The sequence below is a fragment of the Chlorocebus sabaeus genome, chromosome 11 (assembly GCF_047675955.1).
Source record: "Chlorocebus sabaeus isolate Y175 chromosome 11, mChlSab1.0.hap1, whole genome shotgun sequence".
Lineage (NCBI taxonomy): Eukaryota > Metazoa > Chordata > Mammalia > Primates > Cercopithecidae > Chlorocebus > Chlorocebus sabaeus.
Window position 1 is genome coordinate 127,657,355 of NC_132914.1, and position 25,283 is coordinate 127,682,637.

The 25,283-nt window shown below is 54.7% G+C and overlaps 1 protein-coding gene across 13 annotated transcripts in view; it reads right to left on the reverse strand.

Moving 5' to 3' along the window:
* RIMBP2 (RIMS binding protein 2) overlaps positions 1-25,283 on the reverse strand; it is a 352,529-nt gene that overhangs the window by 82,177 nt on the left and 245,069 nt on the right. For all 13 annotated transcript variants that reach the window (XM_073021230.1, XM_037987203.2, XM_037987193.2 and 10 more), the window contains 4 exons: positions 12,301-12,505; positions 6,641-6,786; positions 5,386-5,462; positions 460-569 (listed from right to left, as the gene is read on the reverse strand). In XM_073021230.1, the coding sequence (XP_072877331.1) occupies positions 460-569; positions 5,386-5,462; positions 6,641-6,786; positions 12,301-12,505 (538 nt within the window). The remainder of the gene's footprint in view (positions 1-459; positions 570-5,385; positions 5,463-6,640; positions 6,787-12,300; positions 12,506-25,283) is intronic.

Here is a 25,283-nt window from a genome sequence, read left to right on the forward strand (position 1 = left end):
AACGTCAAGGAGATGGATGGCCTTCCACAGGTGCCAAGGGCTACCTTCCCATGAGATCACCTGCAGCAGAATGAGGCTCTGCCAGGAGGATGCCTCTGGGAGACCCCAAGGGAGCTGGGCTGAAAGACAAGAGCAGGACAGACCCTTCTGGAAGCAGAGGGTCCATCAGCCCCATGCATCTGGGAACAGCTGCCAAAAGCTCTGCAGAGATGAGCAGAAAACACTGTCATGTGTCAGAGGTCAGCCTGGAGCTGAACACTGGAAACCGCACTCCGGTTTCTTTCCAGTCATCAAAGAGGGGAAACCTGGTAACTATGGAGTAGGGAAGGGTCAGAGCGGAGGGCTGGGTGGCTGGGAGTATGGTGGGAGCCCTGCCTGTCTATCAGGGCCCTGGATGAAGTGGTTTGCCAGGTGGACCAGCCCAGCCTACGTCCGTCACAGCCATGTTCCAACAGAGACCTTCATAGAACCCATCCTCATCCATGTCTCCATAGACGTAGAGGTATTTTCCCGCCGTGAGGGGCAGCTCAGCTTCGGGGTTCTCGTTCGGTCCATCGAAGGGGTTGTAACTGCAGGGAAAACACAGTTACTTCGTTAGAGGCTCTGGAGGACACAGCCCACACCCCTGCCCCTGCAGAATGCCAGGCAGGCTCGTAGGGAATTACAAACCCCCAGGATCGTTCGGGGCTGATGAGTTCTCTATACAGTGGAAATCCAGGCCACTGCCGGCTCACACACACAGATTTAATGTAAAAATGCAATTCTGAAACAAAGTTATATGCTCAGAACTCTTTGCATCAGATAACAGGTTTATGATTCTAACATTTTGTTCACGTAACTATACATCTCCCAATTAACAAACAAATGTGAAGAAAATTAACTCTATAATCTTTCAATAATTTAGTGAAAACAGAATCATATACACTATTTAGCAATTTGCTTATTTTCACCTTAAAGATAGCATTCTGTACTTCTACCTCATGAAATATTATTTTTATCATATCCTTTTAAATAGGTGTAGAGTATTCCACTGAACATATTAACATACTTTATTTAACCAGTTTCCTAATGTTGGGCATTGAGGTTTCTTCTAACTTTTGGCTATTATAGTGTTGCATTATGTATTTTTATAAACATATTTTTGCACACTTCCACAATTTCTTCCTAATGATAAATCCTAGGAAATATATTTGTTTGGTCAAAGGCTCCTACGTTTTTAAGGTCTTGGGTGTGGATAGTCAAAATGCTCAGAAAAACAGGTGCATGATTTTACCCTCCCCCACCCCACCCCCAGGAATATGAGAGTATCCATATTCTCCAGTCCTCAGCGTATTGAGATTCATCATTTTCAAAACCGTGTCCAACTTGGAAAATCAAACACATGAAACAAATTCAGATGAATTGAGGATTTTCTAAATAAAAGGTGAATTAACTAAAAATAACAGTGAGTAACTCATTAAAAATGAAAAATAACATTAGAGTTGGAGAAGATAGCCAGGCAGGCACTGTGATATTATAATTATGATGTAAAAATGATTCACGCATCAGTGGCACAGTGCTGAGAGGCTGTTGCACGCAGACACAGGGCCACAGTCGGCGGCCCAGGATGAAGACCCAGGCCCACCCCTGGCTCCCTCAGTCCCGTCCTTGCTGTGTGTGGAGCAAGTCCAGGCGCAGCCATTCACGGAACCCTCAATGCCAGCACAGGGGCAGCGCCGGCTGGTGTCCTCTGAGCCTGGCACATGCTGAGGTGGCTTCCCAGGCAAACAGAGGCCTGGCGCACCACAGACGCCTTCCTTTCCGATCATGAGCCTGGTCCAGCGAGGCTACCACATGTGACCTATGGTGGCCAACCTCGTGGGTGCACCTGCGTGTGGGCCCTGGAGGCCACCCAACCTCGTGGGTGCTCAGGCAGACAGTGCCACGTACTGCATGGATGCGGCCATGGGACACGTCAGGAATGGGGACTCGATTGAGACGGAGGTAGATCGGGGTCACTCAGCACCGGAGGCGGGGGAATAGGGACGGGTGATCACAGATGGAAATGGGTCCTTGGGAGCAACGGGAGCCTCCCACATGTGACCGTGGCATCTGCAAGCACAGCAGTGGCCCTGGGCAGCACACTGCAAATGGGAGAACTGTGTGGTGAGGACCATCTCACCGTACAGCTGACGAAAGGAAGGATGGGGATGAATGTGTCAGCCTCACCCTGGACCTCGGGTGGGAAGGCCCCAGGAGCCCTCAGCAAGGCATTCCTCGTGGCAGAGACTGCGCCGGATGGAAGGGAGGAGATGTGGACACCGAGGCAGCCCCTGCATGGAAGGCGGGCAGAGGCCGCTTGGCACCCAGAGTGAGCGCCCAGGAGGCTTTCGGTTTGCAGAAACGTCTAAGCAGGTGGTTGAATAACGGCAGCAAGAGGAGACACTGATTAGACCCAGGATGGAAAACACAACCCCCCGGCCACTTACATCTACCGGCAACGCCACCTCTCAGGGGCTCTGAGGACACTGAGAGAACTCAGTACCTACATCTACCTGTGAAGCCACCTCTCAGGGGCTCTGAGGACATCCAGAGAACTCAGAACCTACATCTACCGGCAACGCCACCTCTCAGGGGCTCTGAGGACATCCAGAGAACTCAGAACCTACATCTACCGGCAACGCCACCTCTCAGGGGCTCTGAGGACATCCAGAGAACTCAGAACCTACATCTACCGGCAACGCCACCTCTCAGGGGCTCTGAGGACATCCAGAGAACTCAGAACCTACATCTACCGGCAACGCCACCTCTCAGGGGCTCTGAGGACATCCAGAGAACTCAGAACCTACATCTACCGGCAACGCCACCTCTCAGGGGCTCTGAGGGCTTTCAGAAAACTCAGAAACAGCTCTCTCGGGGACCGGCCACTACATGCCCCTCACAATTTGACTTGGTTTGGTTTCAGGGTGGTTGGGCAGGTAAAAAAAAAAAAAAAAAGGCATAAATCCATCACCAGTAAAACGGGAATGCCACTGAAAGAGTGAGATAAGGACAATGTGCGCGGGCCGTGGCTGGTGATGGCCACGGGAGAGGCAGGCGTGCTGGCTCGTCACGTCCCCGCTTCTGGGGCCGTACCAGCCGTGGGTCAGTCCTCAGGGCACATTAGCTCTAGGGCAGCTCCCCTGGAATAAGCCGTGCCCTCTCCACAGAAGTGGCAGGAACGCAAGCCCAGTGGCCCTCTGAGGTTGGCCACCATAGGTCACATGTGGTAGCCTCGCTGGACCAGGCTCATGATCGGAAAGGAAGGCGTCTGTGGTGCGCCAGGCCTCTGTTTGGCTGGGAAGCCACCTCAGCATGTGCCAGGCTCAGAAGACACCAGCCGGCGCTGCCCCTGTGCTGGCATTGAGGGTTCCGTGAATGGCTGCGCCTGGACCTGCTCCACACACAGCAAGGACGGGACTGAGGGAGCCACGGGTGGGACTGGGTCTTCATCCTGGCCCCGCCGACTGTGGCCCTGTGTGTCTGCGTGCAATAGCCTCTCAGCGCTGTGATGCTGTCCTCCAGCACCGTGAGAGACGAGCGGATGGTGGGCCTGCCCCCCTCCAGGTGCAACCAGCATTCATGTCTGCCCGGGCCAGATTCAAACTGGGGAGCCCACAGCCCGGGGCAGCTACCCAGTGCTTCTGCTACCTGAACCTCGGAAATGGGTTTGCATTGGTGCCATTGGCACATTACCAACGAGCAGAACATGATCCACTGATCCTCTTAATGGTTGTTAGAAATAGCTCTCGCTGGAGAAAGCAAAATGTATTCGAGGTGTACGGATTGGCTTAAATCAAGAGTCACCCCCTTTGCATGAGCAGAGTTTAAGGATCTAGTGAGGGTGGGATCTACACTGAAGCTTGGTCCCTAAACAGATCACGGGGGACTCTGGCTGCCCGATGCCAGCTAAAGGGCAGGGATATCTGCCTCTGAAATACCGTCACAGGTCAGCCTGAGGCCAAGCCCGCACTCAGAGCTGCTGGAGCATCTGTGAAACAAAAGGCTGGGTCTTCACAAGTGTGAGGAAATGGGGGCCAACTGCTGTGTCTTGGGCCTGCTGCCCCTGGCTGATGAATTCCCAAGTGTCTGCCTGCGGGCAGAGTTGGCTGCAGCTTGCTCTCCTTTCAATCAGGTAGTGCAGTCCTGGGGGACCTCTCGTCCCTGCCCACGTCCGCCCTGCGGAGGCTCCCGTGGAGGACCTAAGAGGTGTGCGGGACAAAACTGGCTCTCGTTACTTCTCAGAGAGCACGAGCACTGAAGGCCCCTGCAAGGGAAGCCCACTCAGTGGCTGTTATCGCAGCGAGATGCAGCCTGCAGCGCCCGGCAGAGGGTGAGGATGTGGGAGAGCAGGGTGCTGGACACGTCCTCTCACTCTCACTGGCGGGAGACTGGGGCTCTGGACACGTCCCCTCTCGCTCTCGCTGGCGGGAGACTGGGGCTCTGGACGCATCCCCTCTCACTCTCGGGGACAGGAGACTGGGGCTCTGGACACGTCCCCTCTCACTCTCGCTGGCAGGAGACTGGGGCTCTGGACACGTCCCCTCTCGCTCTCGCTGACGGGAGACTGGGGCTCTGGACACGACCCCTCTCACACTTGCTGGTGGGAGACTGGGGCTCTGGACACGTCCCCTCTCTCGCGGGCGGGGACTGGGGCTCTGGACACGTCCCCTCTCACTCTCGCAGGCGGGAGACTGGGGCTTTGGACACGTCCCCTCTCACTCTCGCGGGCGGGAGACTGGGGCTTTGGACACGTCCCCTTTCACTCTCGGGGGCGGGATGTCCCCTGGAAAGACACGCTCATGGCCAAACCCCTGCACCTGTGAACGGGACCTTATCTGGACACAGTCTTTGCGAATGTGATGGACTTGGGTCACACTGCAGTGGGGCAGACTCCAATCCAGGGACAGCATCCTTAAAGGAAGTGGGGAGAACACACAGAAACAGGCACAGGGAGGCGGCCGGGCTGGATAGAGGCAGAGACTGGAGCCACACAGCTACAAGCCAGGGCCACCTGGGCTCCCAGCAGCCAGAAGAAGCAAGAAGGACCCCTCCTTGGAGCCCTTGGAGGGTGAGAGCCCACCGATACCCCCATCTCAGACTTCTGCCTCCAGAGTTGGGAGAGGAGAAACCTGTGGTTTCAGGCCACCAGGTTTGTGACCTGCTGTCATGGCAGCCCCGGGAGACTCGCGTGCCACCCAAACTCTCTCCACCAAACTCTGCTCAGCCTCCAGACCAGGCTGAAATCCCACCTTCTCCTCGTGCCCTGGGAGAAGGGAACCTCTCAGCCCCCCGAGTGTTCCCAGACCCAGTATCTCATCTGCCCCACTCACAGGGGCTTGGTGGACGCAGAGAGGCCGCGCTTACCTATAGCGGGCAACACAGAGGTGGACCTTCCCCGAGTATCTCTGCTTTGAGGTATTGGAATTCCGTTCATTCTCCATCTATGAAGAAGGCAATGGGTGTGCGGGTTATGGAAGCTGGAGGTGTCCCACCCCCTTCCCGCGGCAACGGGAAAGCCCCTCACAGCTTCCTGGGCCCCAGGAGAGACGGCCTGAGACTGTGGCACTCCCAGGAGGCACTGCCACCCACACCCCCACATACAAGTCCAGAAAGGAAGGTGGTCCCTCAGTGTGCACCCCTTATCACATAGGCTCCTTCTGTGTTTGTGGAGAACCCAGTCCCCAAACAGCAAGGCTCGAAGGCAGGGCCTTCCCCCAACAGAATTCAGGGCGTGAGACACTCAGGGCGCCAGGCCCTGTGGGGTCCGTGGAAGACACAGAGCTGCATGCTGTTTTGGGCACTTGCCCTCCAGGGGCTCAGTCTATGGAAGAGGCCCCCACCACCCCACATGCCCAGTACCTCAGGAGGACGACATGGGGAGGTGGTGGGAGCTGCCACGTCCCCCCAGGCCCCACCCTCTCTTCTTGTCTCAGGGTTTGTGGAGTGTGGGGGCTCTGCCCAGTGTCTCCTACAGCAATCCTGGGAGTCAGTGGGCGTGGCCTTTTCTCATAGGGGTGGGGGTGAAATTGAGCAGTATGTGCACAACCCCCCAGTTATTCCACTCTCACTTCCCCCAGCGCATTCCCCACACAAGCCGGAACAGTCTTTAAGCAGGAATTAGACCACATCACCCCTGCCTTAACAGCTTTCAGTGGCTTCACCTCGGACTCAGACAAAAAGCCAAGTGCTGTCGTCTGCCCCGGCCTCAGCTCGTCCCTGTCCGCCCCCCTCCAGCCACACCAGCCCCTTCCCATCAATGTGACAGGACAGGACTTGCAGGGCCCGTCCCCGACCTCTACAGCCCCTCCCGGCCAGCTCGGCATCAACGGCCTCGCTGTGTCATCCTCGCACCCTTCGATGGGATTTGCTTTTCTAAACGCTGCCTCGTCAGTGTTCTCTCTGCTTCCCCTTAGAACAGGGACCACACGTGTGTTCACAGCGGGGGCCCACATCCCAGCACATAGTCAGGCCAGGGAATTAACAGGGGCAAAGGGAAGAGCCAACCAGAAGGAAGAGAGGGAGGAGGATGGGGAAGGAAACACGGGACAGACTAGCCAACATCCACACCAGACACACATGGCACAGGCAGGCCCGGCGGCCCCTGTGGGATGGGACTCACGTCTGACTCAGATCTGCATCTTGGGCTACCGGATCTCGACAGAAAGGTGGGCTTGGCGGACAGAGGCTCCGGACTGTCACCAGGCTGCGGAAGGGGCCGGATATATTCACCAATTGCAGAGCCGCCTCCAATAGCGCTCTCCTGACCTGGCCACGAACATTAAAACAAGTTGAAACAAATATACAAATAACATCGTAAAGGTGCATTGGTCATGTGCCTACCCGGGGTACCTTTCCCCTCTTTGACAACAGTCGCTGCGTTTCATTTTGGGGTCCACCCGTCTTCTGCTCACCATCTACGTAGGCTGGTGTGACCCCACCCTCAGCTCTGGGCCCGTCCAGCTGGCAGGTTCACCCTGGTGGTAATGCTTCTTTGGCAGCACAGGACGAGGACCGGCCCAGGCAGAGGGAACTAAAGGAGAGCTGACGGCAAAGAGGCTGCTCCTTTCCATGGCTTAAAATTGAGCGGCTGTGAAGCTCAGGGAAGCCAAGCCGCCAACCTCCTGCACCTGCAAGAGGAGCGTTCCGTGAGGACGGCACCGGCTCACAGCGAGAACGAGGGAAAATGGATCCTGGCGATGGGCTTGGAGCCCCTGGTTCAAGATGTACCTGAAGCCGCGTCCTGGCTCTTCACCTGCTCCAGGTGACAGACACACTCCTTTTCGCTCACATCAGCGTAGGCTGGCTTTGCTGTCACTTGTGAACCACTGAGTCCTAACTGGCCAAAGAGGTGAGTTTGTGGCTAAAATATACTCTTGATGAGAGATTTGCAAGGACTGAAATAATTCTCATCCCATCCTATCCTCCCGGGGTCTCAGGGGCTGCTGAGCCCTGTCCTGGTCGCCTGGAAAGGAACATTGAGCACCATGACTAACGCTGGCCTGCGTGTCAGACGACGGCGCTGCCCTTTAACCAGGATCCGGGTGTGAAACACGATGTGGCTGCTTCCTTCCCAAGCTCTCCGCTACTGGGAATGATGACGCCTCCTCCCTGGGGTCCTCAGTCCCTCTGTAGCTGTCTCATCGTAACAGTCACCTCACTGATGAATATGAATTGCTGAGTCCAAATCACGAAGTATAAAATGATTTAAAAAGCCATCAGGAATGTCCACTAACGGCTGCCCTAGGAGCCGCCCCTGGCAGGCCCCACAGCTCCAGGCTGGAGTGAACAGCAGGACAGCCCCACCACGGCAGGGAATTGGAACTGGGGCAGCCCTGCCCCGGGGTCGCCTGTGAGAACATCTGATCCTGGAGGGCAGGACCTCGTTTTATTCACTGTAACATGGCTGGGTGTGCAGCAGGTGCAAAGTGAACACTGAACGAGTCAGCTCCCAGAAGCCTCAGAAACCCAGCCGAGAGCAGGGCCTGCTGCAGCTTCTCCAGTTCCGACTGGCATTGCTGCTTCTCTGCTCCCAGCCACAAGAGTCACCTGGACCAGTGAAACTCGAGGGGCATGGCAGGCTCCACTTGTGGGCAAAAGTCACTTTTCCTCCCCACACAGTGGCCAGGGAACTTTCCGGAGAGGAAACGCTGTCCTCCGGCATTCCGAGACTGGGGGGGTGTTTGTGACTGCAGCAGAACTTAGCCTTCCTGCCTGACACTGCAGCCACGGTGAACAGCAGGGGACAGCACAACCGATGAAGGTGATGTGAACACAGCAGTCACCTTGTATTCACACTTAACTTATCCAAACCTAACTCTCTAGGGAAAAATAATGTAATCCCCATGGAAGCTTCTACCTGCTGCTGTGCCTGAGAAGAGAAGGTGAGATTAGAAACAAAACATGCAGTGCCTTCAAGTGGGGCTGGCTCCCACTGGCCCCTCGAGATGCGAACACCACCCTCTCTCATGATGGGAATGCTTCAAAATACGTATGTTCTAGAAAAATATGGCTCAAAAAAATGTTGACTCAAAAAACCCAGCTCCCATACTGGAAGGAAAACTGGCTGTGCCGGTGGGGGGCAGGCAGGGATAGGAGAGGCCACGCCTCTCCCCAACACGCTCCTTCCTGGGAGGTGGCCAGGGACAGTTTGGTCCGTGAGCAACGCCTGCCTCCCATACTGACTGCAGAGCCTCACTCTGTCAGAGGGGCCTCCCCATACAGGACGCGAGTCCCTTGGTGGCCGCCCCAGCCACAGGCCGGAGGAGCCCTGGGTGAAAGCACAGGTGAGGCCGGGCGCGGTGGCTCAAGCCTGTAATCCCAGCACTTTGGGAGGCCGAGACGGGCGGATCACGAGGTCAGGAGATCGAGACCATCCTGGCTAACCCGGTGAAACCCCGTCTCTACTAAAACATACAAAAAACTAGCCGGGCGAGGTGGCGGGCGCCTGTAGTCCCAGCTACTCGGGAGGCTGAGGCAGGAGAATGGCATGAACCCGGGAGGCGGAGCTTGCAGTGAGCTGAGATCCGGCCACTGCACTCCAGCCTGGGCGACAGAGCGAGACTCCGTCTCAAAAAAAAAAAAAAAAAAAAAAAAAAAAAGAAAGCACAGGTGAGTGACGGCACATCTGCCTGGGACCCCTTCTGTGTCTTGCGGCCAGCCCTGTACCTTCCACCACCCTCTATCTCAGGTCAGTGTGGGAGGAAGATCTGCGGCAGATGAACAGGTGAAAAATACAGATACGAACACAATGGGATGTTATCCAGCCTCAGGAAAGAAGGACACCCAGCCCTTTATGACAACACGATGGACCAGGAGGACTCTCTGCTACGTGGAATATCCCAGGCACAGAGAGACAAATGTGGCATGGACGGCCCCCACTCACATGCAAAACCTCAACAAGGCCAACTCGCAGAAGCAGAGATCAGAACAGTGGTTGCCAGGGGCTGGGCCGGGGGCTGTTGGTTGAAGGGCACAACATGAATACACTCTGGGGATCTGCACAGAAACGTGAATGCAGCTAAAATGCTGGATTGTAGGCCAGGGCAGCAGCTCACACCTGTAATCCCAGCACTTTGGGAGGCCGAGGCAGGTGGATCACCTGAGGTCAGGAGTTCAAGACCAGCCTGGCCAACATGGTGAAACCCCGTCTCTACTGAAAATACAAAACTTAGCCGGGCGTGGTGGCAGGTGCCTGTAATTCCAGCTACTTGGGACGCTGAGGCAGGAGAATCGCTTGAACCTGGGAGGCGGAGGTTGTAGTGAGCTGAGATCACACCACTGCTCTCCAGCCCGGGCAACAGAGTGAGACTCTATTGCAAAAAAAAAAAAAAAAAAAAAAAAAAAACTGGATTATAGACTTGAAGTTTGCCGAGGAGGCAGATCTTAAGGGTTTTCACCATGAAAAGAAAAGGTAACCACGTGAGGACGTGGATAGGAGGTGGTATGTTAATTAGCTTGGCTGTGGTGATTATTTCACAACTGATTTATGTTACATAGGATCAAGTTGTACACCTTATATATGATTTCTAATTATCCACTATACCTCAAAGTTGGAAAAAATGTACAAAAATAAGTAAACACAGAGGGGGAAAATGTACAAAAATAAGTAAACCCATTCAGAGAGGGAAGAAAGAATAAAACAAGAGGAGACCCTCAGCAGAGGCCTGGAAGAGGGACCTGTGCTGTCTGCAGGGAGGAGTGTCCTGGTGGGATCGGGGTGGTGTGGAGCAGCTCTCTGGAGGCGCTGGTGTCCACCACCATAAGTGACATGCACTGTGAGGAGAATGCCAGGGCAATGCCAGGGGAGACGGGCATGGGCCATGCCGGGGGACCCGTGGTGGGCGAGGAAAGAGTGATTAAATGAGCTGGGTTCACTAGGAGGGTGCATCTTCCGGACGGTTATTAAACAGAAGCCATGGTGCACACCTTCTTCTCTGCCAAGTGGCCGCTGGTTTAGTGAAGGCACCGTATCACTTTGGTTTTTTGGTTTTACTCAGTGTGCATTTTCTGCCGTGGTTAATCAGATTCCTTTTTCCATGCTGGCCAATCCCTGTTCTCACCTCCCTGACCCTGGAGCTTTGCAGTGGGTCCCACATTCACGTGCTGTGAGCCTCGGGTTCACCGGGCAGGCCTGCGACTGCTGTTTTCAGAAGGGCCAGCTTGCAAGGTGGGTCCCTGGCCGGTATCTGGAACTCAGCTTCTGAAATGTCCTCTACACTGGAAGGAAACATCCCCTGACTGATAAAGGCAGGCCTGGCTTGTGCACACCACACAGCTCACACTGAACACCTGCTTTCCTTCTGGGAGTCTGGAGCTTCAGCGGGCATGGTGCCCACACAAGCAGCCCCCAGGAAAAGCTCTGGGCCCGAGTCTCAGTGGGTTTCCCAGAGCAGAAGCCGTGCGTTTCTTGTGGCACGGAGCGGCGCTCTGTGTCCCTTTGCGGGAGGGAGAGAGAGAGCGTGGAGACACGTGCATTCTGTTTTCCCCTGGGAAGAACTGAAACTGGCTTGTTTTCCTCCACCCTTCAGGTTTCACAGCTCAAATGTGGTTTCTTGGCAGCCGCCTTCCAGGACCATCTAGAAGAGCCCAAATCACCGTCCACCTTGTCACCTGGTCTGCATGCAGTGTCTGGTTCAGGGGCTCCCCATGTATCATCTGCCCGCCAGCAGGAGCTCCACAAGGGGCCCTGTCTGTCTTTCAATGTCACGACCTGGGCAGGGCATGCAGCCCGGGTGTCGTGAGTGCCTGGAGATGAGCAGCAGAGCGCTCAGATCCTGGTCCCTGCCCACTAGCCTTCCACAGCCATGGCCACTTACCCCAGCCCGCATTCTCTCTGATGCATGGACCAAAAGCGAAGGGTGTGGGAAGGTGTGGGAAGAGGGGAGAAGTGGGAGAACGTTTTTTAACAAGACCCAAGTGGCATCTCCTTATTTTAATGATAAAAAGCACCCAAGGTACTTATATATTCTGATAAGAACTAGGGGAAATGTGCAAATTATCTTTTTTACGGAATTCCAAAGTGAGGTTCAGATGCTCATCTCCCCTAATTTTTTTAAGCCAACTTCTTAAACAGGTGGGCAGACCTGGCCATGAAACCTGTCTAACGTCTGCATCCCACTGAACCTTCAGCCGGGACATGGCACCTCCACCGAGCTCTGATTAAAGGACACCTGTGATTGTTCTGCCTGCGACCAAGACTAACCGCCCCCAGCACATACACAGGGGGCTTCTCCCCACCCGGCCTCTAAGCAGAACTGGGCTGGGTGAGGGCTCATGTTCACCACTGCCTTTGCTGGAACAGAGGTGCCAAGCACATCCCAACATCACCAACAGGTTACTGAGATGAGAAGGAAGGGAAACAACTAATGCAGAAAAACGAGCTTCGCAGAGCGCTGGAGTACCCCGCCACAAAGCCCGCGTGGAGTTATCACCAGTGTAGTCTCTGCAGCCAGACTCCTGGGTTCACATCCCAGACTGAGCTTTCATCAGCAGCTGTGTGACCCACGCTAGTGCCTTGGTTTTTCTCGCCTGTAAGATGGGCCCATTTTACAGGTGAGAAAATGTGTGGGTCACACATTCGTGGATGCCCGTGAGGTGCTGGGTGCACCGTGTGCCCCGTGGCTGCGAGCAGCCCTGTTCTCATCCTTCCTACTGTGGTGGTGGGTCCCTGTACCCTCTGCCAGGTGTCACCAAACTGACTTCACCTGCACACACCCTCGCAGGCCTGGCCAACGGCCATTCTATCCCCACCACAGCAAGGCGGATGGTCAAGGCGCTTACCTTTGCCGAGGGAGGTGGCTAGGCCATTCACAAACTGCGGGAAAGGCTTGCCGGGGACCGTGGAGACATCCAGGGGGGCCACCGTGCTGCCACCCAGCAGGTCAATCTTCCCAGCGTGCTGCCGGAACTTCTCCAGGTCCCGGGACAGCAGGTTGAACTGCTCACTTTGAGTCCGGCATTTCTCTTCCAGCTCTCGAACCTTGGACTGCACAGCAGAGGCAGGACAGGGGGTCAGCGGTGGCATTTAGTGGTGGAAATGTGTCTGAGCCTGTTCACATGTGTTGTATGTGTGCACATATGCATGTGTGTGCACGTGTGTGTACACACACACGTGTTGTGTCTGTGAAAATGCATGCGTGGTGAGAGTGCGTGCGCGTATCTGTGTGTGCCGTGTGCAGCAGGGGCTGCCTCCCACCTCCATGGGAGACTAGTGCCTGATAAACCCAGCTTCTCGTGCCACCTGGCTACTGGCCAATGTGAGAAACCACAGGTGCCAAGAAATCCTGCAAACATTCAGCTGCCAGCCAACCGTAGATTGTTCTGGGCGGTGCGTGCAGCCCGGGCACTTTGCGGTTGGCAGGCTTTGCTAGAGCTGTTTGGAACTTGGAGTATGAGGCTGTGATGCGGCCCAGACTCAGGGGAGTAGCTCAGGTGCTGTCCCACGGATGCAAGGATGCAATTCTCATCCAGGGTGCCTGCCCCCTTGGACTGCAGAACGCTTAAGAACGCCACTTTGAGCAATAAGGAATCTATCTGCTACAGTCAGTTAGCAACATTGCTGCATTTGCAGACAACACGAAGACACCTCGGGAGCCCTGGGGAAGGCAAGTGTCTCCCCTGGGGACACATACAGGAAAGGGGTAGCCCAGCAAAGCTCCTTCCTCGGGGCAGGACGGACGTGGACTGTGTCCAGTCTCGGGACATCTCTGACCCTTGTGGGCTTCCTCCCAGGTCAGAGGTACACAGGCAGAGCCCCGCTCCCTGCTCCCCTGGGACTCGAGCTGTGTGTGAGACACGGTCTCCTGAGATGGGTTTCTGGCCCCCATCACAGAAGGTGCAGGACAGAGGGGTCTACAGAGGACCCACCCTTCCTTTCTCCACCACGCTGACCACCCCCCAGCACTACGGTAGCTCCTGGGCTGTTTGTTTCTTGTCGGTGTCCACGATGACACTCTCGGCCCTGAGTTTCTGCCTTCTGGCTCGTAGATACACCTTCAACACTCTGCATGGACTCAGCGTCATGCTCAGAGAGTGTTTGCCGAATCAGTGAAAATGGCGAACCCTGAGCTGTGGGTACCATGCTCCTTGTGGGGACGGCTTGTCAGGTCTGCATACAAGGCCGCTTTCTTGCCACTCCTTACTTTAGGACGGATGGGAAAATCCGTTGTGGGATTATTAATGTCATCTCTGGGGCTGATGACAGACACTGGTGTTTCCCCAGTGAAATGTCAGCCCCATGAGGGCAGGGCTCTGTCGGCCTGTTTCCTGCTGCGTCCCGGACCTGAGCAAAGGGCTCAGCGACAGCCCCCCACCTCCCCCTCCTCTGCCCCTCCTCTTCATCCATCCTCTCCCCCACTGTCCCTCCATAAGCAGCAGGCTTCTCAGCTCCTTAGTCCAGAATGAAGCACTATTTATGGCTGAGATCATGGATTTCTAAAATAAACCTAACAAATCCAAAGCCTATAATTAATTTCTTTGATTCATTAAAAGAAATCAGCACTATTCTTCTTTAAGAAGCTGAATGGGCTTGGCCAAGCCGGCTGTGTCTACCGAGGAAGGCATAGAGCTAAAAACCCAGGGGCTTCCGGGCATGACATGGAAAGCATCAAAGGGAACCCAAGCCCGGGGACAGCTCCTACCCCAAATGCGGGGTCTGCAGGTGGGATGATGACTCAGTTCCGGGGGCTTGCAGGCGCTCTGGTTCTGCTGGTTCAGCCCTTAAGACACAGTGACGGGCCCTGCAGGGCAGCCAGGGTCTTGGCCAGGGAACAGCTGTCACTGCCTGCTGCAGGCAAGGCCTGACCCCAGAGGGCCCTGAGCTCAACTGTGTGAGCCAACAAGCCCCCAGGCACCCACGGGGCACTTGCGGAGCCTTCCTGGGGCGTGGAGGAACAGGAGACGTTTAATAGTCATGCATTCATTCTAACGTGCGACAGAGAACGTGCAACTGGCACACCCATTCCCGGACGTCGTGTCTATGAAAATGACCTGACTGAAATAGGCCGGGCGTGGTGGCTCATGCCTGTAATCCCAGACTTTGGGGGGGCCGAGGCAGGCGAATTACCTGAGCTCAAGAGTTTGAGACCAGCCTGGCCAACATGGTGAAACTCAGTCTCTACTAAAAATACAAAATTAGCCGGGCGTGGTGGCACATGCCTGTAGTCCCAGCTACTTGGGAGGCTGAGGCAGGAAAATCGCTTGAACTCGGGAGGCAGAGGTTGTAGTGAGCCGAGATGGAGCCACTGCACTCCCATCTGGGCAACAAGAGTGAGACTCTGTCTCCAAAAAAAAAAAAAAGTTAATAGATTTTTCCTATTACAATCTTGAAATGATAAAATTATAGCAATAAAGAACAGATCAGTGGTTGTCAGGGTTTCGGGTTGGGGAGGGTGTGACCAGGGAGGGTGTCGTGAGGGAGTTTCTCTGGGTGACAGAACTGTCTGTACACCTGACGGTGGTGGTGGTAACAAGAATCTGTATATACCACCAAATGCCATACAGCTGTATACGGGGAAAAAAGAAAAAAAAAAGAGTGGATATAAACACTGGAGAAAGCAAATAAATTCCCCAGCACACCACAGTGCTGTTCCCACACCAGCTTCCCGGCTTTGAGAACACACTCTGGCTACAGAGACGCCACCACCGGGAAGCCAGAAGAGGGGCCGCGGGAACTCTCCCTGCTGTCTTTGTAAATTCCCGTGAACCTAAAATTACTTCAAAATAAAGTTTTCAGAAGTGAAGAGATTTTAAACAACAGGAACTAAGAATACAGGCGGCATGCAGAGACAGTGAAAATAATGAAAGGTATCATTATTTCTGCACCTGATACACACCCACGCGGTGGCCGGCGTGCTGCGGGCTGCCTGCTTTGGTTGCGGGAGGGCGGGTCGTGTGCAATACAGAGGGAAGAGGTCAGGCTGTCTGCTCTCACATGGTTCCATAGGACTCCCAGAAATGATGGGGGGTGGGGGGCCAAGGATGAGGGTGAGCCGAGCAGCAGCTGCATGCTCTCTGTGGTTTGGTCCCCAGGGCCTGGCAGGGCCACTCCCACACCTGTGTCCTGTGTGGGCCACAGTGGCACTTCCCAAGGTCAGCCCCTTGGCCTGGCCCATCAGTCCATCCTCAACCCCTAGTTCAGGACTTGGCACAGGGTGGGCATTTAACAGATACTCCATGGATCACAATAAGCTGTGGGTAAATGGATCCATGCACAGGAAGTGCGGAGTACCCTCGAGTTAGAGATGAACCAGGTCACCTCTGTCCAAGGGAGACAGAAAACAGGTGGAGGAGCAGCCACCGGGTGGCTCACCAAGGAACCCCAAGACCCCTGCACAGCGGCCAGTGGGGTTCAAGGAGGGCCGCCACCAGCCTACCGAGGGGCCTGCGTCTTCTGTGCACAGAACGGGGCCTGGAGCGCAGACTCACAGGATACCTACAGCTGAGGGTTCCCCATGGGAGAGGGAACCTGGCCCTGATGACCACCCAGGCCTGCGATGGCACAGTGCGTGACCACGGGTGAGGAGAGGCCACACCACCCAGGTCCGCACGAGTGCCTGAACCCCAGAGCCACAGCCTCAGAGACTCAGGGCCTAAGGCCAGACTCCCCCCACAGGGCCGGACTCCCCTTCCCTCTGCGGCTGAGGCTTGGGGTGACTGGACAATGAGCTGAGGGAGGAGGGGTGGGAAAGGGCTCAAGCCTGAGCATCCCCCAGCTCAGGGCAGTGGGGTGAAAGGCCAGGCAGGGAGCCCTGGGGCCAGAGTGCCTGTGAGCAGCCAGGGCAGTGCCCAGCAGAGCTTAGTCCCGTCCTCTGTGAAACAGCCATGATGACGGAGCCTATTTCTAGGATGAGCGTGAGGGCAGAGCGCGTCAACGCGGGCTTAATGCTCCGAAAAGGGCAGCAGATGGAATGCTGGGTACACGGAACTGCCGTTGGCAGCGGCGGCGGCGCTCGCAGGAGCAGCTGTAATCACGGTGGCAGTGTTGCTATTGATTAGCCGTACCAGTATCAGTGGTACTGGTATTTTTATTGCAGTAGTAGCAGCCTTGCTTTGGTATGAAGGAGCGTTAGCAGCAGTGGTAGCAACAGTAGTGTTTTTGGTAGGAATCGCATGGGTGTGAGCAGTGGTGTAGTAACAGTGATGTTGGTATTAGTATTCATAGCAGCACAGCACCAGCAGCAGCGGCAGCAGTATTGGCATTATTCGTACTAGTCGCAGCAGTATCATTATTACTACCTGCAAGTGTACTGCTGTTATCCTTCACAGTAACAGTTTGGTGTTAGTATTAGCAGCAGCAGCAGATGCAGTATTAGCAGCAGCAACAGCAGGGATACTGGTATTCTCAGCAGAGTAGCAGCCAGCCACTGTCCTTGCTTCCCCTACAGGTTCCCCAGGGCCTGGCACCAGAGACATCCACCGTGTTCTGAGGGGTGTTGGGAGCAGGAGGCCCACGGGCAGCAGTGATGGGGGAGACCCAGCTTGCCCTGAGCCCCCTCCCACAGTCCCCTCGCCCAGCTGGGCTCACTGCACAGGAGATTCCATGCCCTCCGGTGACACAAAGTCACTCCGTTCCTGAAGCCTGAGAAACGCCCCCAGGCTCCCAGCTGCCGCCTCCTCCCGGACGGTGTTTCTCCTCCAAGGGGTCAGCAGATAGAGCCAGTGGTCCCCCATTCACAAGGGACCCATCCCCAGGACCCAGACACTTCCCGCCAGGCTCCACCTATGACACTGGGGGTCACATTTCAAAGGGGCCGGTGCCTCGGTCGTGTGCAGCCCACCCAAGGCAAAGCTAAAGCTTCCGGTTTCCCAGGATCAGCAGGCGCCATCCCCTCCACATCTCCTGCTGAAATGTGACCTCCCGTGTTGGATGCGGGGCCCGGCAGGAGGTGTCTGGGTTCTGGGGGTGGATCCCTCATGAACAGCTTGGCGCTGTCCTTGCCATAACGAGCAGGCTAAGTTCACACGAGGTCTGGGTGTTGAAAGAGCCTGGCACCTCCCATACCCTCCTGCTCTCAGCACACGACACGCCTGCTCCCCCTTCGCCTTCTGCCATGATTGTAAGCTTCCCAAGGCCTCCTCAGAAGCCAGCACGCCGTCTGTACAGCCTGCAGGACCATCAGCCAGTGACTCCTTCATAAACTACCTTCACAAATGGCCCAGCCTCAGGCATTCCTTTAGAGCCAGAACGGCCTGACACACCCAGGGAATTTTCAATCTACCGGAAAAGCTCACATTTTAAACACTGGTGAGCATTTAAAGGCTCAGCAGCAGCCTGGGCTGACAGGCATGTCTAGAGACGGCTGCAGGCTGTGGCTGCTGGCCGTGGTGCTGCTCTGCACGACAGCATGGTGGCACTCCCGCATCAGCAGGTTGGGTGTGTGGGGGGCCAGGTTGGGATCAAATGTCCTCCTGGCCCTGTAGATGGCCCCAGTTGTACCCACAGAAGCCTCCGACCCACAGGACGATCCCTCACTTGCTCCCGGGCCTGGGGGACTCTGGAACCTAGAATTTGCAACCCTCGGTGCCTACATCCACCTGGGCATTGAGCACGCACTTACGGACATGCTGCGCAACGCGTTGCCATAATTGAGAGTCCCACCCAGGGTTGGCCAGTGCAGACACCAGGAAGGCTGTGCTGCCACAAGCCTGGAGACCTCGGGCATCCAGGGATGCTCACCTGACTGCATCTCCACTGAGGCCCCAGGCATGCTACTCGGCATGACCAGTATCAGGAAAGATAAACAGTAAAATTATTGGCTTTTTCCTAAGCATAAGGGATGGGAGGAACGGGCATTCGTTGGTTAAAGTGAAGCTATGTCACCCAGCTCACACATCTTAGCACCGCCCCACCTTTGAACGAGCAGGGCGTAGACTAGTGGGGCCCTGCTCCTGCGGTCTTGGGGACGGTGCTCAGAGCTGGGTCTCCAGCCGGTCCTGTGTGCGGACATTGATTTGAGGAGTCTGGTTGCCCCCGCCCCTGTCCAGTTGGCATGCTTTCCCCGAATGAGTGCCACGGGGCCAACGTGCAAGCACCCTCCTAGCAGTGCAGAGCGCTGGCACCACGTGGAGCTCACAGGCCAGGCCTGGAATGGACCCTCTCGTGCCTGCTTGTCCATAAGCACGTGCTCAGTAAATGCTTGTCTGATGGGAGAATCTGCTGTGAGACTCGCTTTCCTTGTAACCTACACTGAAGGTGTGGAACAGGGGCGCAGCCTCCCCCACCTCAAATTCCTACCAAGGAGAACCTAAGAGTCCTGCCCGTCCACACCCAGCTTGTTTGCACCTTTCCTTTCAGCTCCTCGCCGGAGCACAGCTCCCTGGCTTCTTGGCAGCAGCCGAAGGCTCTCATGACTGCCAGGGGGGTCCCTGCTGGGGCTGAGAGCTTCCAATTGCCTGTGGGGAGGAATTACCAGCAGGAGCCACTTCCAAAGCGTGCTGAGAGAAAAGAGCAACCCGTGGTCCTACCCCAGGCAGGCACATTTACACCTCAATGTTTATTTCCGGATACAGAGTGCTGTCCTATCTGGGTTTGGGACTGGGTCTGGGTGTCGCCCCGGCTGCAGGGTTGCAGGGACACACCCAGCCACATGGTGCTGGCTCCTCCCCATCCCGAGGCCACCTGCAGGCGCTAGGGCCCGCAGGGCACTGCTCAGAAGCAACTGAGTCCAGACCAGGCAGGAACAGATGGCACAGTCATCAGGCAAATCAACTATAATTGGAACAAACAGCAGAGGCTTGCAAATGTGGATGTGGCTATTTCTAAAGACAAGGGGGAAGCATCCAACGACGCCCCCGCAGCTCTCCTGGCTCCTGGCTCAGTGCCCTCCTCTGGCTTCCCGGTCTCTGTGAAGAGGGGTGATAAGCAGGCGCTGTGCTGGCGGCTGGCATCCAAATGGGGTGGTTCTGAGAGCAAGGGGCCCGATGCATAATCACTCCCGAATCACAGGCAGAACCCAGGGACGGTCCAGGCTCACTGGGTCGTTTGACTTAGTGTCAGAGGCATTCAAACCACAGCGACTCCATCTTGAATAGGGGCTGGGAAAGACAAGGCTGACACCTACTGGGCTGCACTCCCAGACGGTGAAGGTGTTCTGAGTCACAGGATGAGACAGGAGGTCAGCACAAGGTCACAAAGACCCTGCTGATAAAACAGGATGCAGTAAAGGAGCCATCAAGACCCACCAAAACCAAGATGGCAACGAGAGTGACCTCTGGTCATCCTCGCAGCACATTATACGCTCATTACAATGCATTGGTTGCTAAAAGACACTCCCCCCAGCGCCATGACAGCTTACAGACGCCATGGCAACATCAGGAAGTCACCCTACATGCTCTGAAAAGAGTGGAGCCCTCAGTTCTGGGAACTGCCCACCCCTTCCCCCCCACAAAACTCGTGAACCATCTACGCCTTGTTCAGCATATAATCAAGAAATAACCACGAATAGCCCACACCGCTGCTCTGCCTACGGAGTGGCCATCCATTCGTTTCACATACTGGCTTTCCCTTTCCTCTATGGACTCACCCAAATTCTTTCTTGTGCAAGCTCCAAGAACCCTCTCCTGGGGTCTGGAAGGAGGCTGCTTTCCAGTAACATCAGGAACAATTTGGAAACAAATTGTCCCCTGTGCTGTCTTTATGTGATTTCATTGCTCACTGGCTGAATACCCACTATGTGCCAGGCCCTCTGTGAGTTCATTGATCATCGGCTGAATACCTACTACGTGCCAGGCCCTATGTGATTTCATTGTTCACTGGCTGAATACCCACTATGTGCCAGGCCCTCTGTGAGTTCATTGATCATTGGCTGAATACCTACTACGTGCCAGGCCCTATGTGATTTCATTGATCATCTGCTGAATACCTACTATGTGCCAGGCCCTATGTCATTTCATTGCTCACTGGCTGAATACCTACTATGTGCCAGGCCCTATGTGAGTTCATTGACCATTGGCTGAATACCTACTACGTGCCAGGCCCTATGGGATTTCATTGATCAGCTGAATACCTACTATGTGCCAGGCCCTATGTGATTTCATTGTTCACTGGCTGAATACCTACTATGTGCCAGGTCCTAGTGAGTTCATTGATCATCGGCTGAATACCTACTACGTGCCAGGCCCTATGTGATTTCATTGATCAGTTGAATACCTACTATGTGCCAGGCCCTATGTGATTTCATTGTTCACTGACTGAATACCTACTACGTGCCAGGCCCTCTGTGAGTTCATTGATCATCGGCTGAATACCTACTACGTGCCAGGCCCTATGTGATTTCATTGTTCACTGGCTGAATACCTACTATGTGCCAGGCCCTATGTGATTTCATTGTTCACTGGTTGAATACCTACTATGTGCCAGGCCCTGCCTGGGGGAGTCATGCATTACTGGTGACTCAGAGAGACCTACCGGGTAAGTCGGTGTTAGGCCGTTGCACCAGGGCAGAAGACGAGGCCAAGAGGGACTCGTGGTCACACCCCCAGTGGGCAGCAGGACCTACCCAGGTCTCTCTGGCTGCCGTCTCTGAGTCTCTCTGCCCAGGGCCCACCTGAGCCCAAGCCTGCACCCTCACTCACCCACACATCCCCCCCAACACACTCACTGGCCCAGGGGTCACCCAGCCTCTGAACAAGAGCCAGGCAGGGCTGGTTCCCTGCAGGCCAAGCAGGCCCAGCACTGGGACCACAGCCCTTCACCTTCGGGTCCCACAGACATGGTTCCACCTCAGTTTCCTCTAAAATCGGAAAAGTGAAAAAGGGTGGTAGATACATAATGCATCCAACCTGGGTAACACTCATCTTTATTCCACCCTAGATGCAAAATACAACTGTCAGGATTATTTCATGGAGGAAGGGACGACCCCTAAAGGCAAAGGCCCACAGCCCACGATCGTCCACTGCGGGCCTGAGGCCAGACCCCTGTGGGGAGGTGGACCCCAGCCTGCATGGGAAGCAAGCACGCTGGCCACCCCGGAAGTCTCCCAGGGAGGAAAGAGGGCTGCTCAGGAAAAATAGCCGGGCTCCTCTGAGGCCAAGACGAACCAGGGCTGACGTCATCTGCAGTTCGATGCCTCACTCCAGGAGGAGATACCCAAGGCACTGTGGAGAGGAGAGGGACTCCCACGAGGGTGCCCTGAAGAATCACCACAGAGCTGCCGACACGCACATGTCAGGCCTCTGGGCCCAAGCCAAGCCATCGCATCCCCTGGGACTTGCACATATATATATATATATATATATATATATATATATATATATATATATATATATATACATACACGCCCAGATGGCCTGAAGTAACTGAAGAATCACAAAAGAAGTGAAAATGCCCTGCCCCACCTTAACCGATGACATTCCACCACAAAAGAAGTGAAAATGGCTGGTCCTTGCCTTAAGTGATGACATTACCTTGTGAAAGTCCTTTTCCTGGCTCATCCTGGCTCAAAAACCTCCCCCACTGAGCACCTTGTGACCCCCACTCCTGCCTGCCAGAGAACAAACCCCCTTTGACTGAAATTTTCCTTTACCTACCCAAATTCTATAAAATAGCCCCACCCTTATCTCCCTTCGCTGACTCTTTTTTCGGACTCGGCCCGCCTGCACCCAGGTGACTAAAAGCTTTATTGCTCACACAAAGCCTGTTTGGTGGTCTCTTCACACGGACACGCATGACAGCACACGCCAAACACACAGCACTGGCGCCGGCTCCTCACGATGTTCCCCGACCAGGAAGCCCAGATCCCCATCACTCAGCCCAGCCACATGGTGACAAGCACACCAGCCCCTAGACTTTCCTCAAAGCACCTGAGAGGGTGTTACCAGGCTGACTCCCTGCCTTCAGGGCCTGGCCCTGGCACTTGGGAGCTGTGTGTCCTCGGGTAAGTGGCTCATTGTCTCTGTGCCCATTGCCTAATCAGCAAAATGAGGTGACAGAGAACCTCAGGCAGCGGTTTCAGGGGTTAAATATGACTGTACCTCTCAACGGCCTGGGGTAAAGCAACTTCCTGCATTCCTACCCCCGCTACTGCTGAACACCCAGGGAACAAAATCAGCGGGTGAAGGCGGCACGGCTGGTGCTCCCTCAGTCTGGAGCTGCCAGCACTGACTTATGATTCAGCCTCCAGTACGCTTTACAGGCAGGACCAGGGCCGCCGTCCCCTCTGCCCCCACCCAGCATCCACAGGGAGGTCAGAGTTGAGCTGATGGGAGGCTGTGCTGTACAGAAGCCCGTCGAGGGCCTGGATTCCGGAGCCAGACTCCTGCGGCTTGAATGGGATTCTGCTCATGACTGTCTGAGACACTCGGGCAGGTCATTCATTAACCTGTCTGTGCCTTGGTTTCCCCCAGGCATGAAGAAGATCAAGCAAAATGGGCATTATCTTGTAGATGTCTCAATGTGTCTCCGACGCACTCTCAGGACAGGGCCCAGCACAGGGCACCTGTTCGAGGTGGTGGTGTTGCTCTCAGTGTTTTCTTTTGCTTCTCTGTTTTGCTTCGACTCTAAGTGCCAAAGAAATTACTTAACTCCTAGTAGCTGGAATCTCCCTGCTCTCAGGTTCTTAGGTTGACAAAAATTGCTGTCTCGACAGGCAAGTTCCTGAAAACCTCTGTTCTATGTTTAAATCCTGATGCACATCTTTGCTAAACCCCAAAACCAGCCCAGGGTACTCCTTGGGCCTCAGGACTTCACGCAGCGCGACCAAGAAAAAAGACACTTCCCCACTGCCACCAAAACCTCCTGGCCATTCATTCTTCAGAGAACAAGGCCTAGAAGTGTCCCTGGCACTGGAGTTGTGTATGTGGGTACCATGAAAGGAAAATAAATCTCAGGACCCCACAATCATGAAGCCAAAGGGAAGCATCAAGCTGGGAACTGTGTCAGCAAACCTGCCTTTCATTTTATTTCTAAATAAGATAGCTGCAAAGATTAAAAAGCTACAAAGCTCCCTCACAATTTGCGTACAAAGAGATCCCTTGTGGGCCTCCAGATCTTTACCCTAAAACAGTTCTGTTGAATTTCACCCAGGCAATGTAAATTGATCATTTATCTCCACAGGGGTGGGACAAAAGAACTCAGCTCCTAACCCTCTGCTCGCCCGAGACAAATGTGTATCTGGCTGTTTCTTCTGCCCTATTATTTATGCAAAAATGCAGACTCACTGAGCCAGACTAAGACATAAATGATTATTCCTCTGCCTCCTTCTCACATGGAAACTGTGTATTCAGTGAAAGGCCTTATCAGAGACTCAAAAGAATGCAACCCTTTGTCTCTTCTCTACCTATTGAAACCACCATTGCAAAATTATAACTGAGACAGTGAAAGAGATCTGACCTAACTCCCTCCTGCTTCTAACCTCCAAGCTGTCCTTGTTCACTCCTGCGTGTAGGCTGAATGAACTCTGTGAGGAGCTTAGTGTCTAGTTTAGCTTTGAAACAAAGAAGATAACAGCCCTTTCCCAAAACAAACCTCCATCCCTGCCTAGAAATAAGACTGCCTTCGCAGGACTAACAAATTGGCCACAAGACTATAAACTACTGTTTAAGAGTCATGCAGGGAGAGGCCGCAAGACTCTGACCCTCCCCAGATTGCTCCTGGAGACAACCTCACTGTTGTAAAACCTAAGATCAGGTCTTGAGATATTTTGCAGCCCTGCCCTCTATGGATCTGGTCTGATCATCTGGTCTTGTGGCCCCCACCCAGGAAATGACTCAGTGCAAGAGGACAGCTTCGACTCCCTGTGATTTCACCTCCAACCCAACCAATCAGCACGCTCAACTCCCTGCCCCCTCGCCACCAAATTATCCTTAAAACCTCCAGTCTCCAGATTTTCAGGGAGACTAATTGAGTAGTCATAAAACTCTGGTTTCCCGCACGGCCAGCTCTGTATGAATTACTCTTTCTCTATTGCAATACCCGTGTTGATAAATTGGCTGTATCTAGGCAACGGGCAAGGTGAACCCACTAGGCAGTTACGCTATGACCCAGAAGCCTCCGCTTCAAATGGTCTCACCTTTGCCGACCGAACCAATGGACACCTTACCCATACTGATGGCTCATGTCTCTCTAAAATGTATAAAAGCAAAGCTGAGCCCAGACCACCTTGGCCACATGTCATTAAGACCTCCCGAGGCTGGGTCACAGGTGCGTCCTGAACCGATTGAGACTCATCTCAGACACGTTTGGGTCACCGTGTGCTCAGGGGTTTTATGTAACATGTTTTCTGGAGCGTATCTTATCTAGGTGTTCTCTGTTGTATCTGGCTGAGCGAGGAAGCAGGTTGCTCTGCCCAGTGGAATGTTCTGTCTACAGAAAGTCACCAACATGCCCCATTCTCCAAGGACACACACACCTAGACATGAAACCCCCACTGCACACCACAGGTGGTTCTCTGATGGGTGAGCGGGCGGGACTTGACAGCCATGGCTTCTCTGTCAATAGCTGCAGTGTTGGGATCAGGTTCCCAAGGTGGACCCTGCAAAGGCCAAGGCTTCTCAGGGAACGCACTGCTGAAATTACTCTCTGCTTCCCAGTAGCCGGCCTCACAGACTCCCTCAACAATGCTTCTCAGACCTCAGCGGCATGAGAAACATCTGGAAGGGTGATTACAGTCAACCTTGGGGCCCCTCCCCCAGGGGTTCAGATTCAGCAGGTGCGAGGCCGGGCCTGAGAAGCTGCTTTGCTCACGAGCTCCTGGGTGCTGCTGCTGCCCCAGGGAACCCACTTAGAGAACCACTTGTCCAGCAGTGGGAAAGGCCATTCCTTCCAC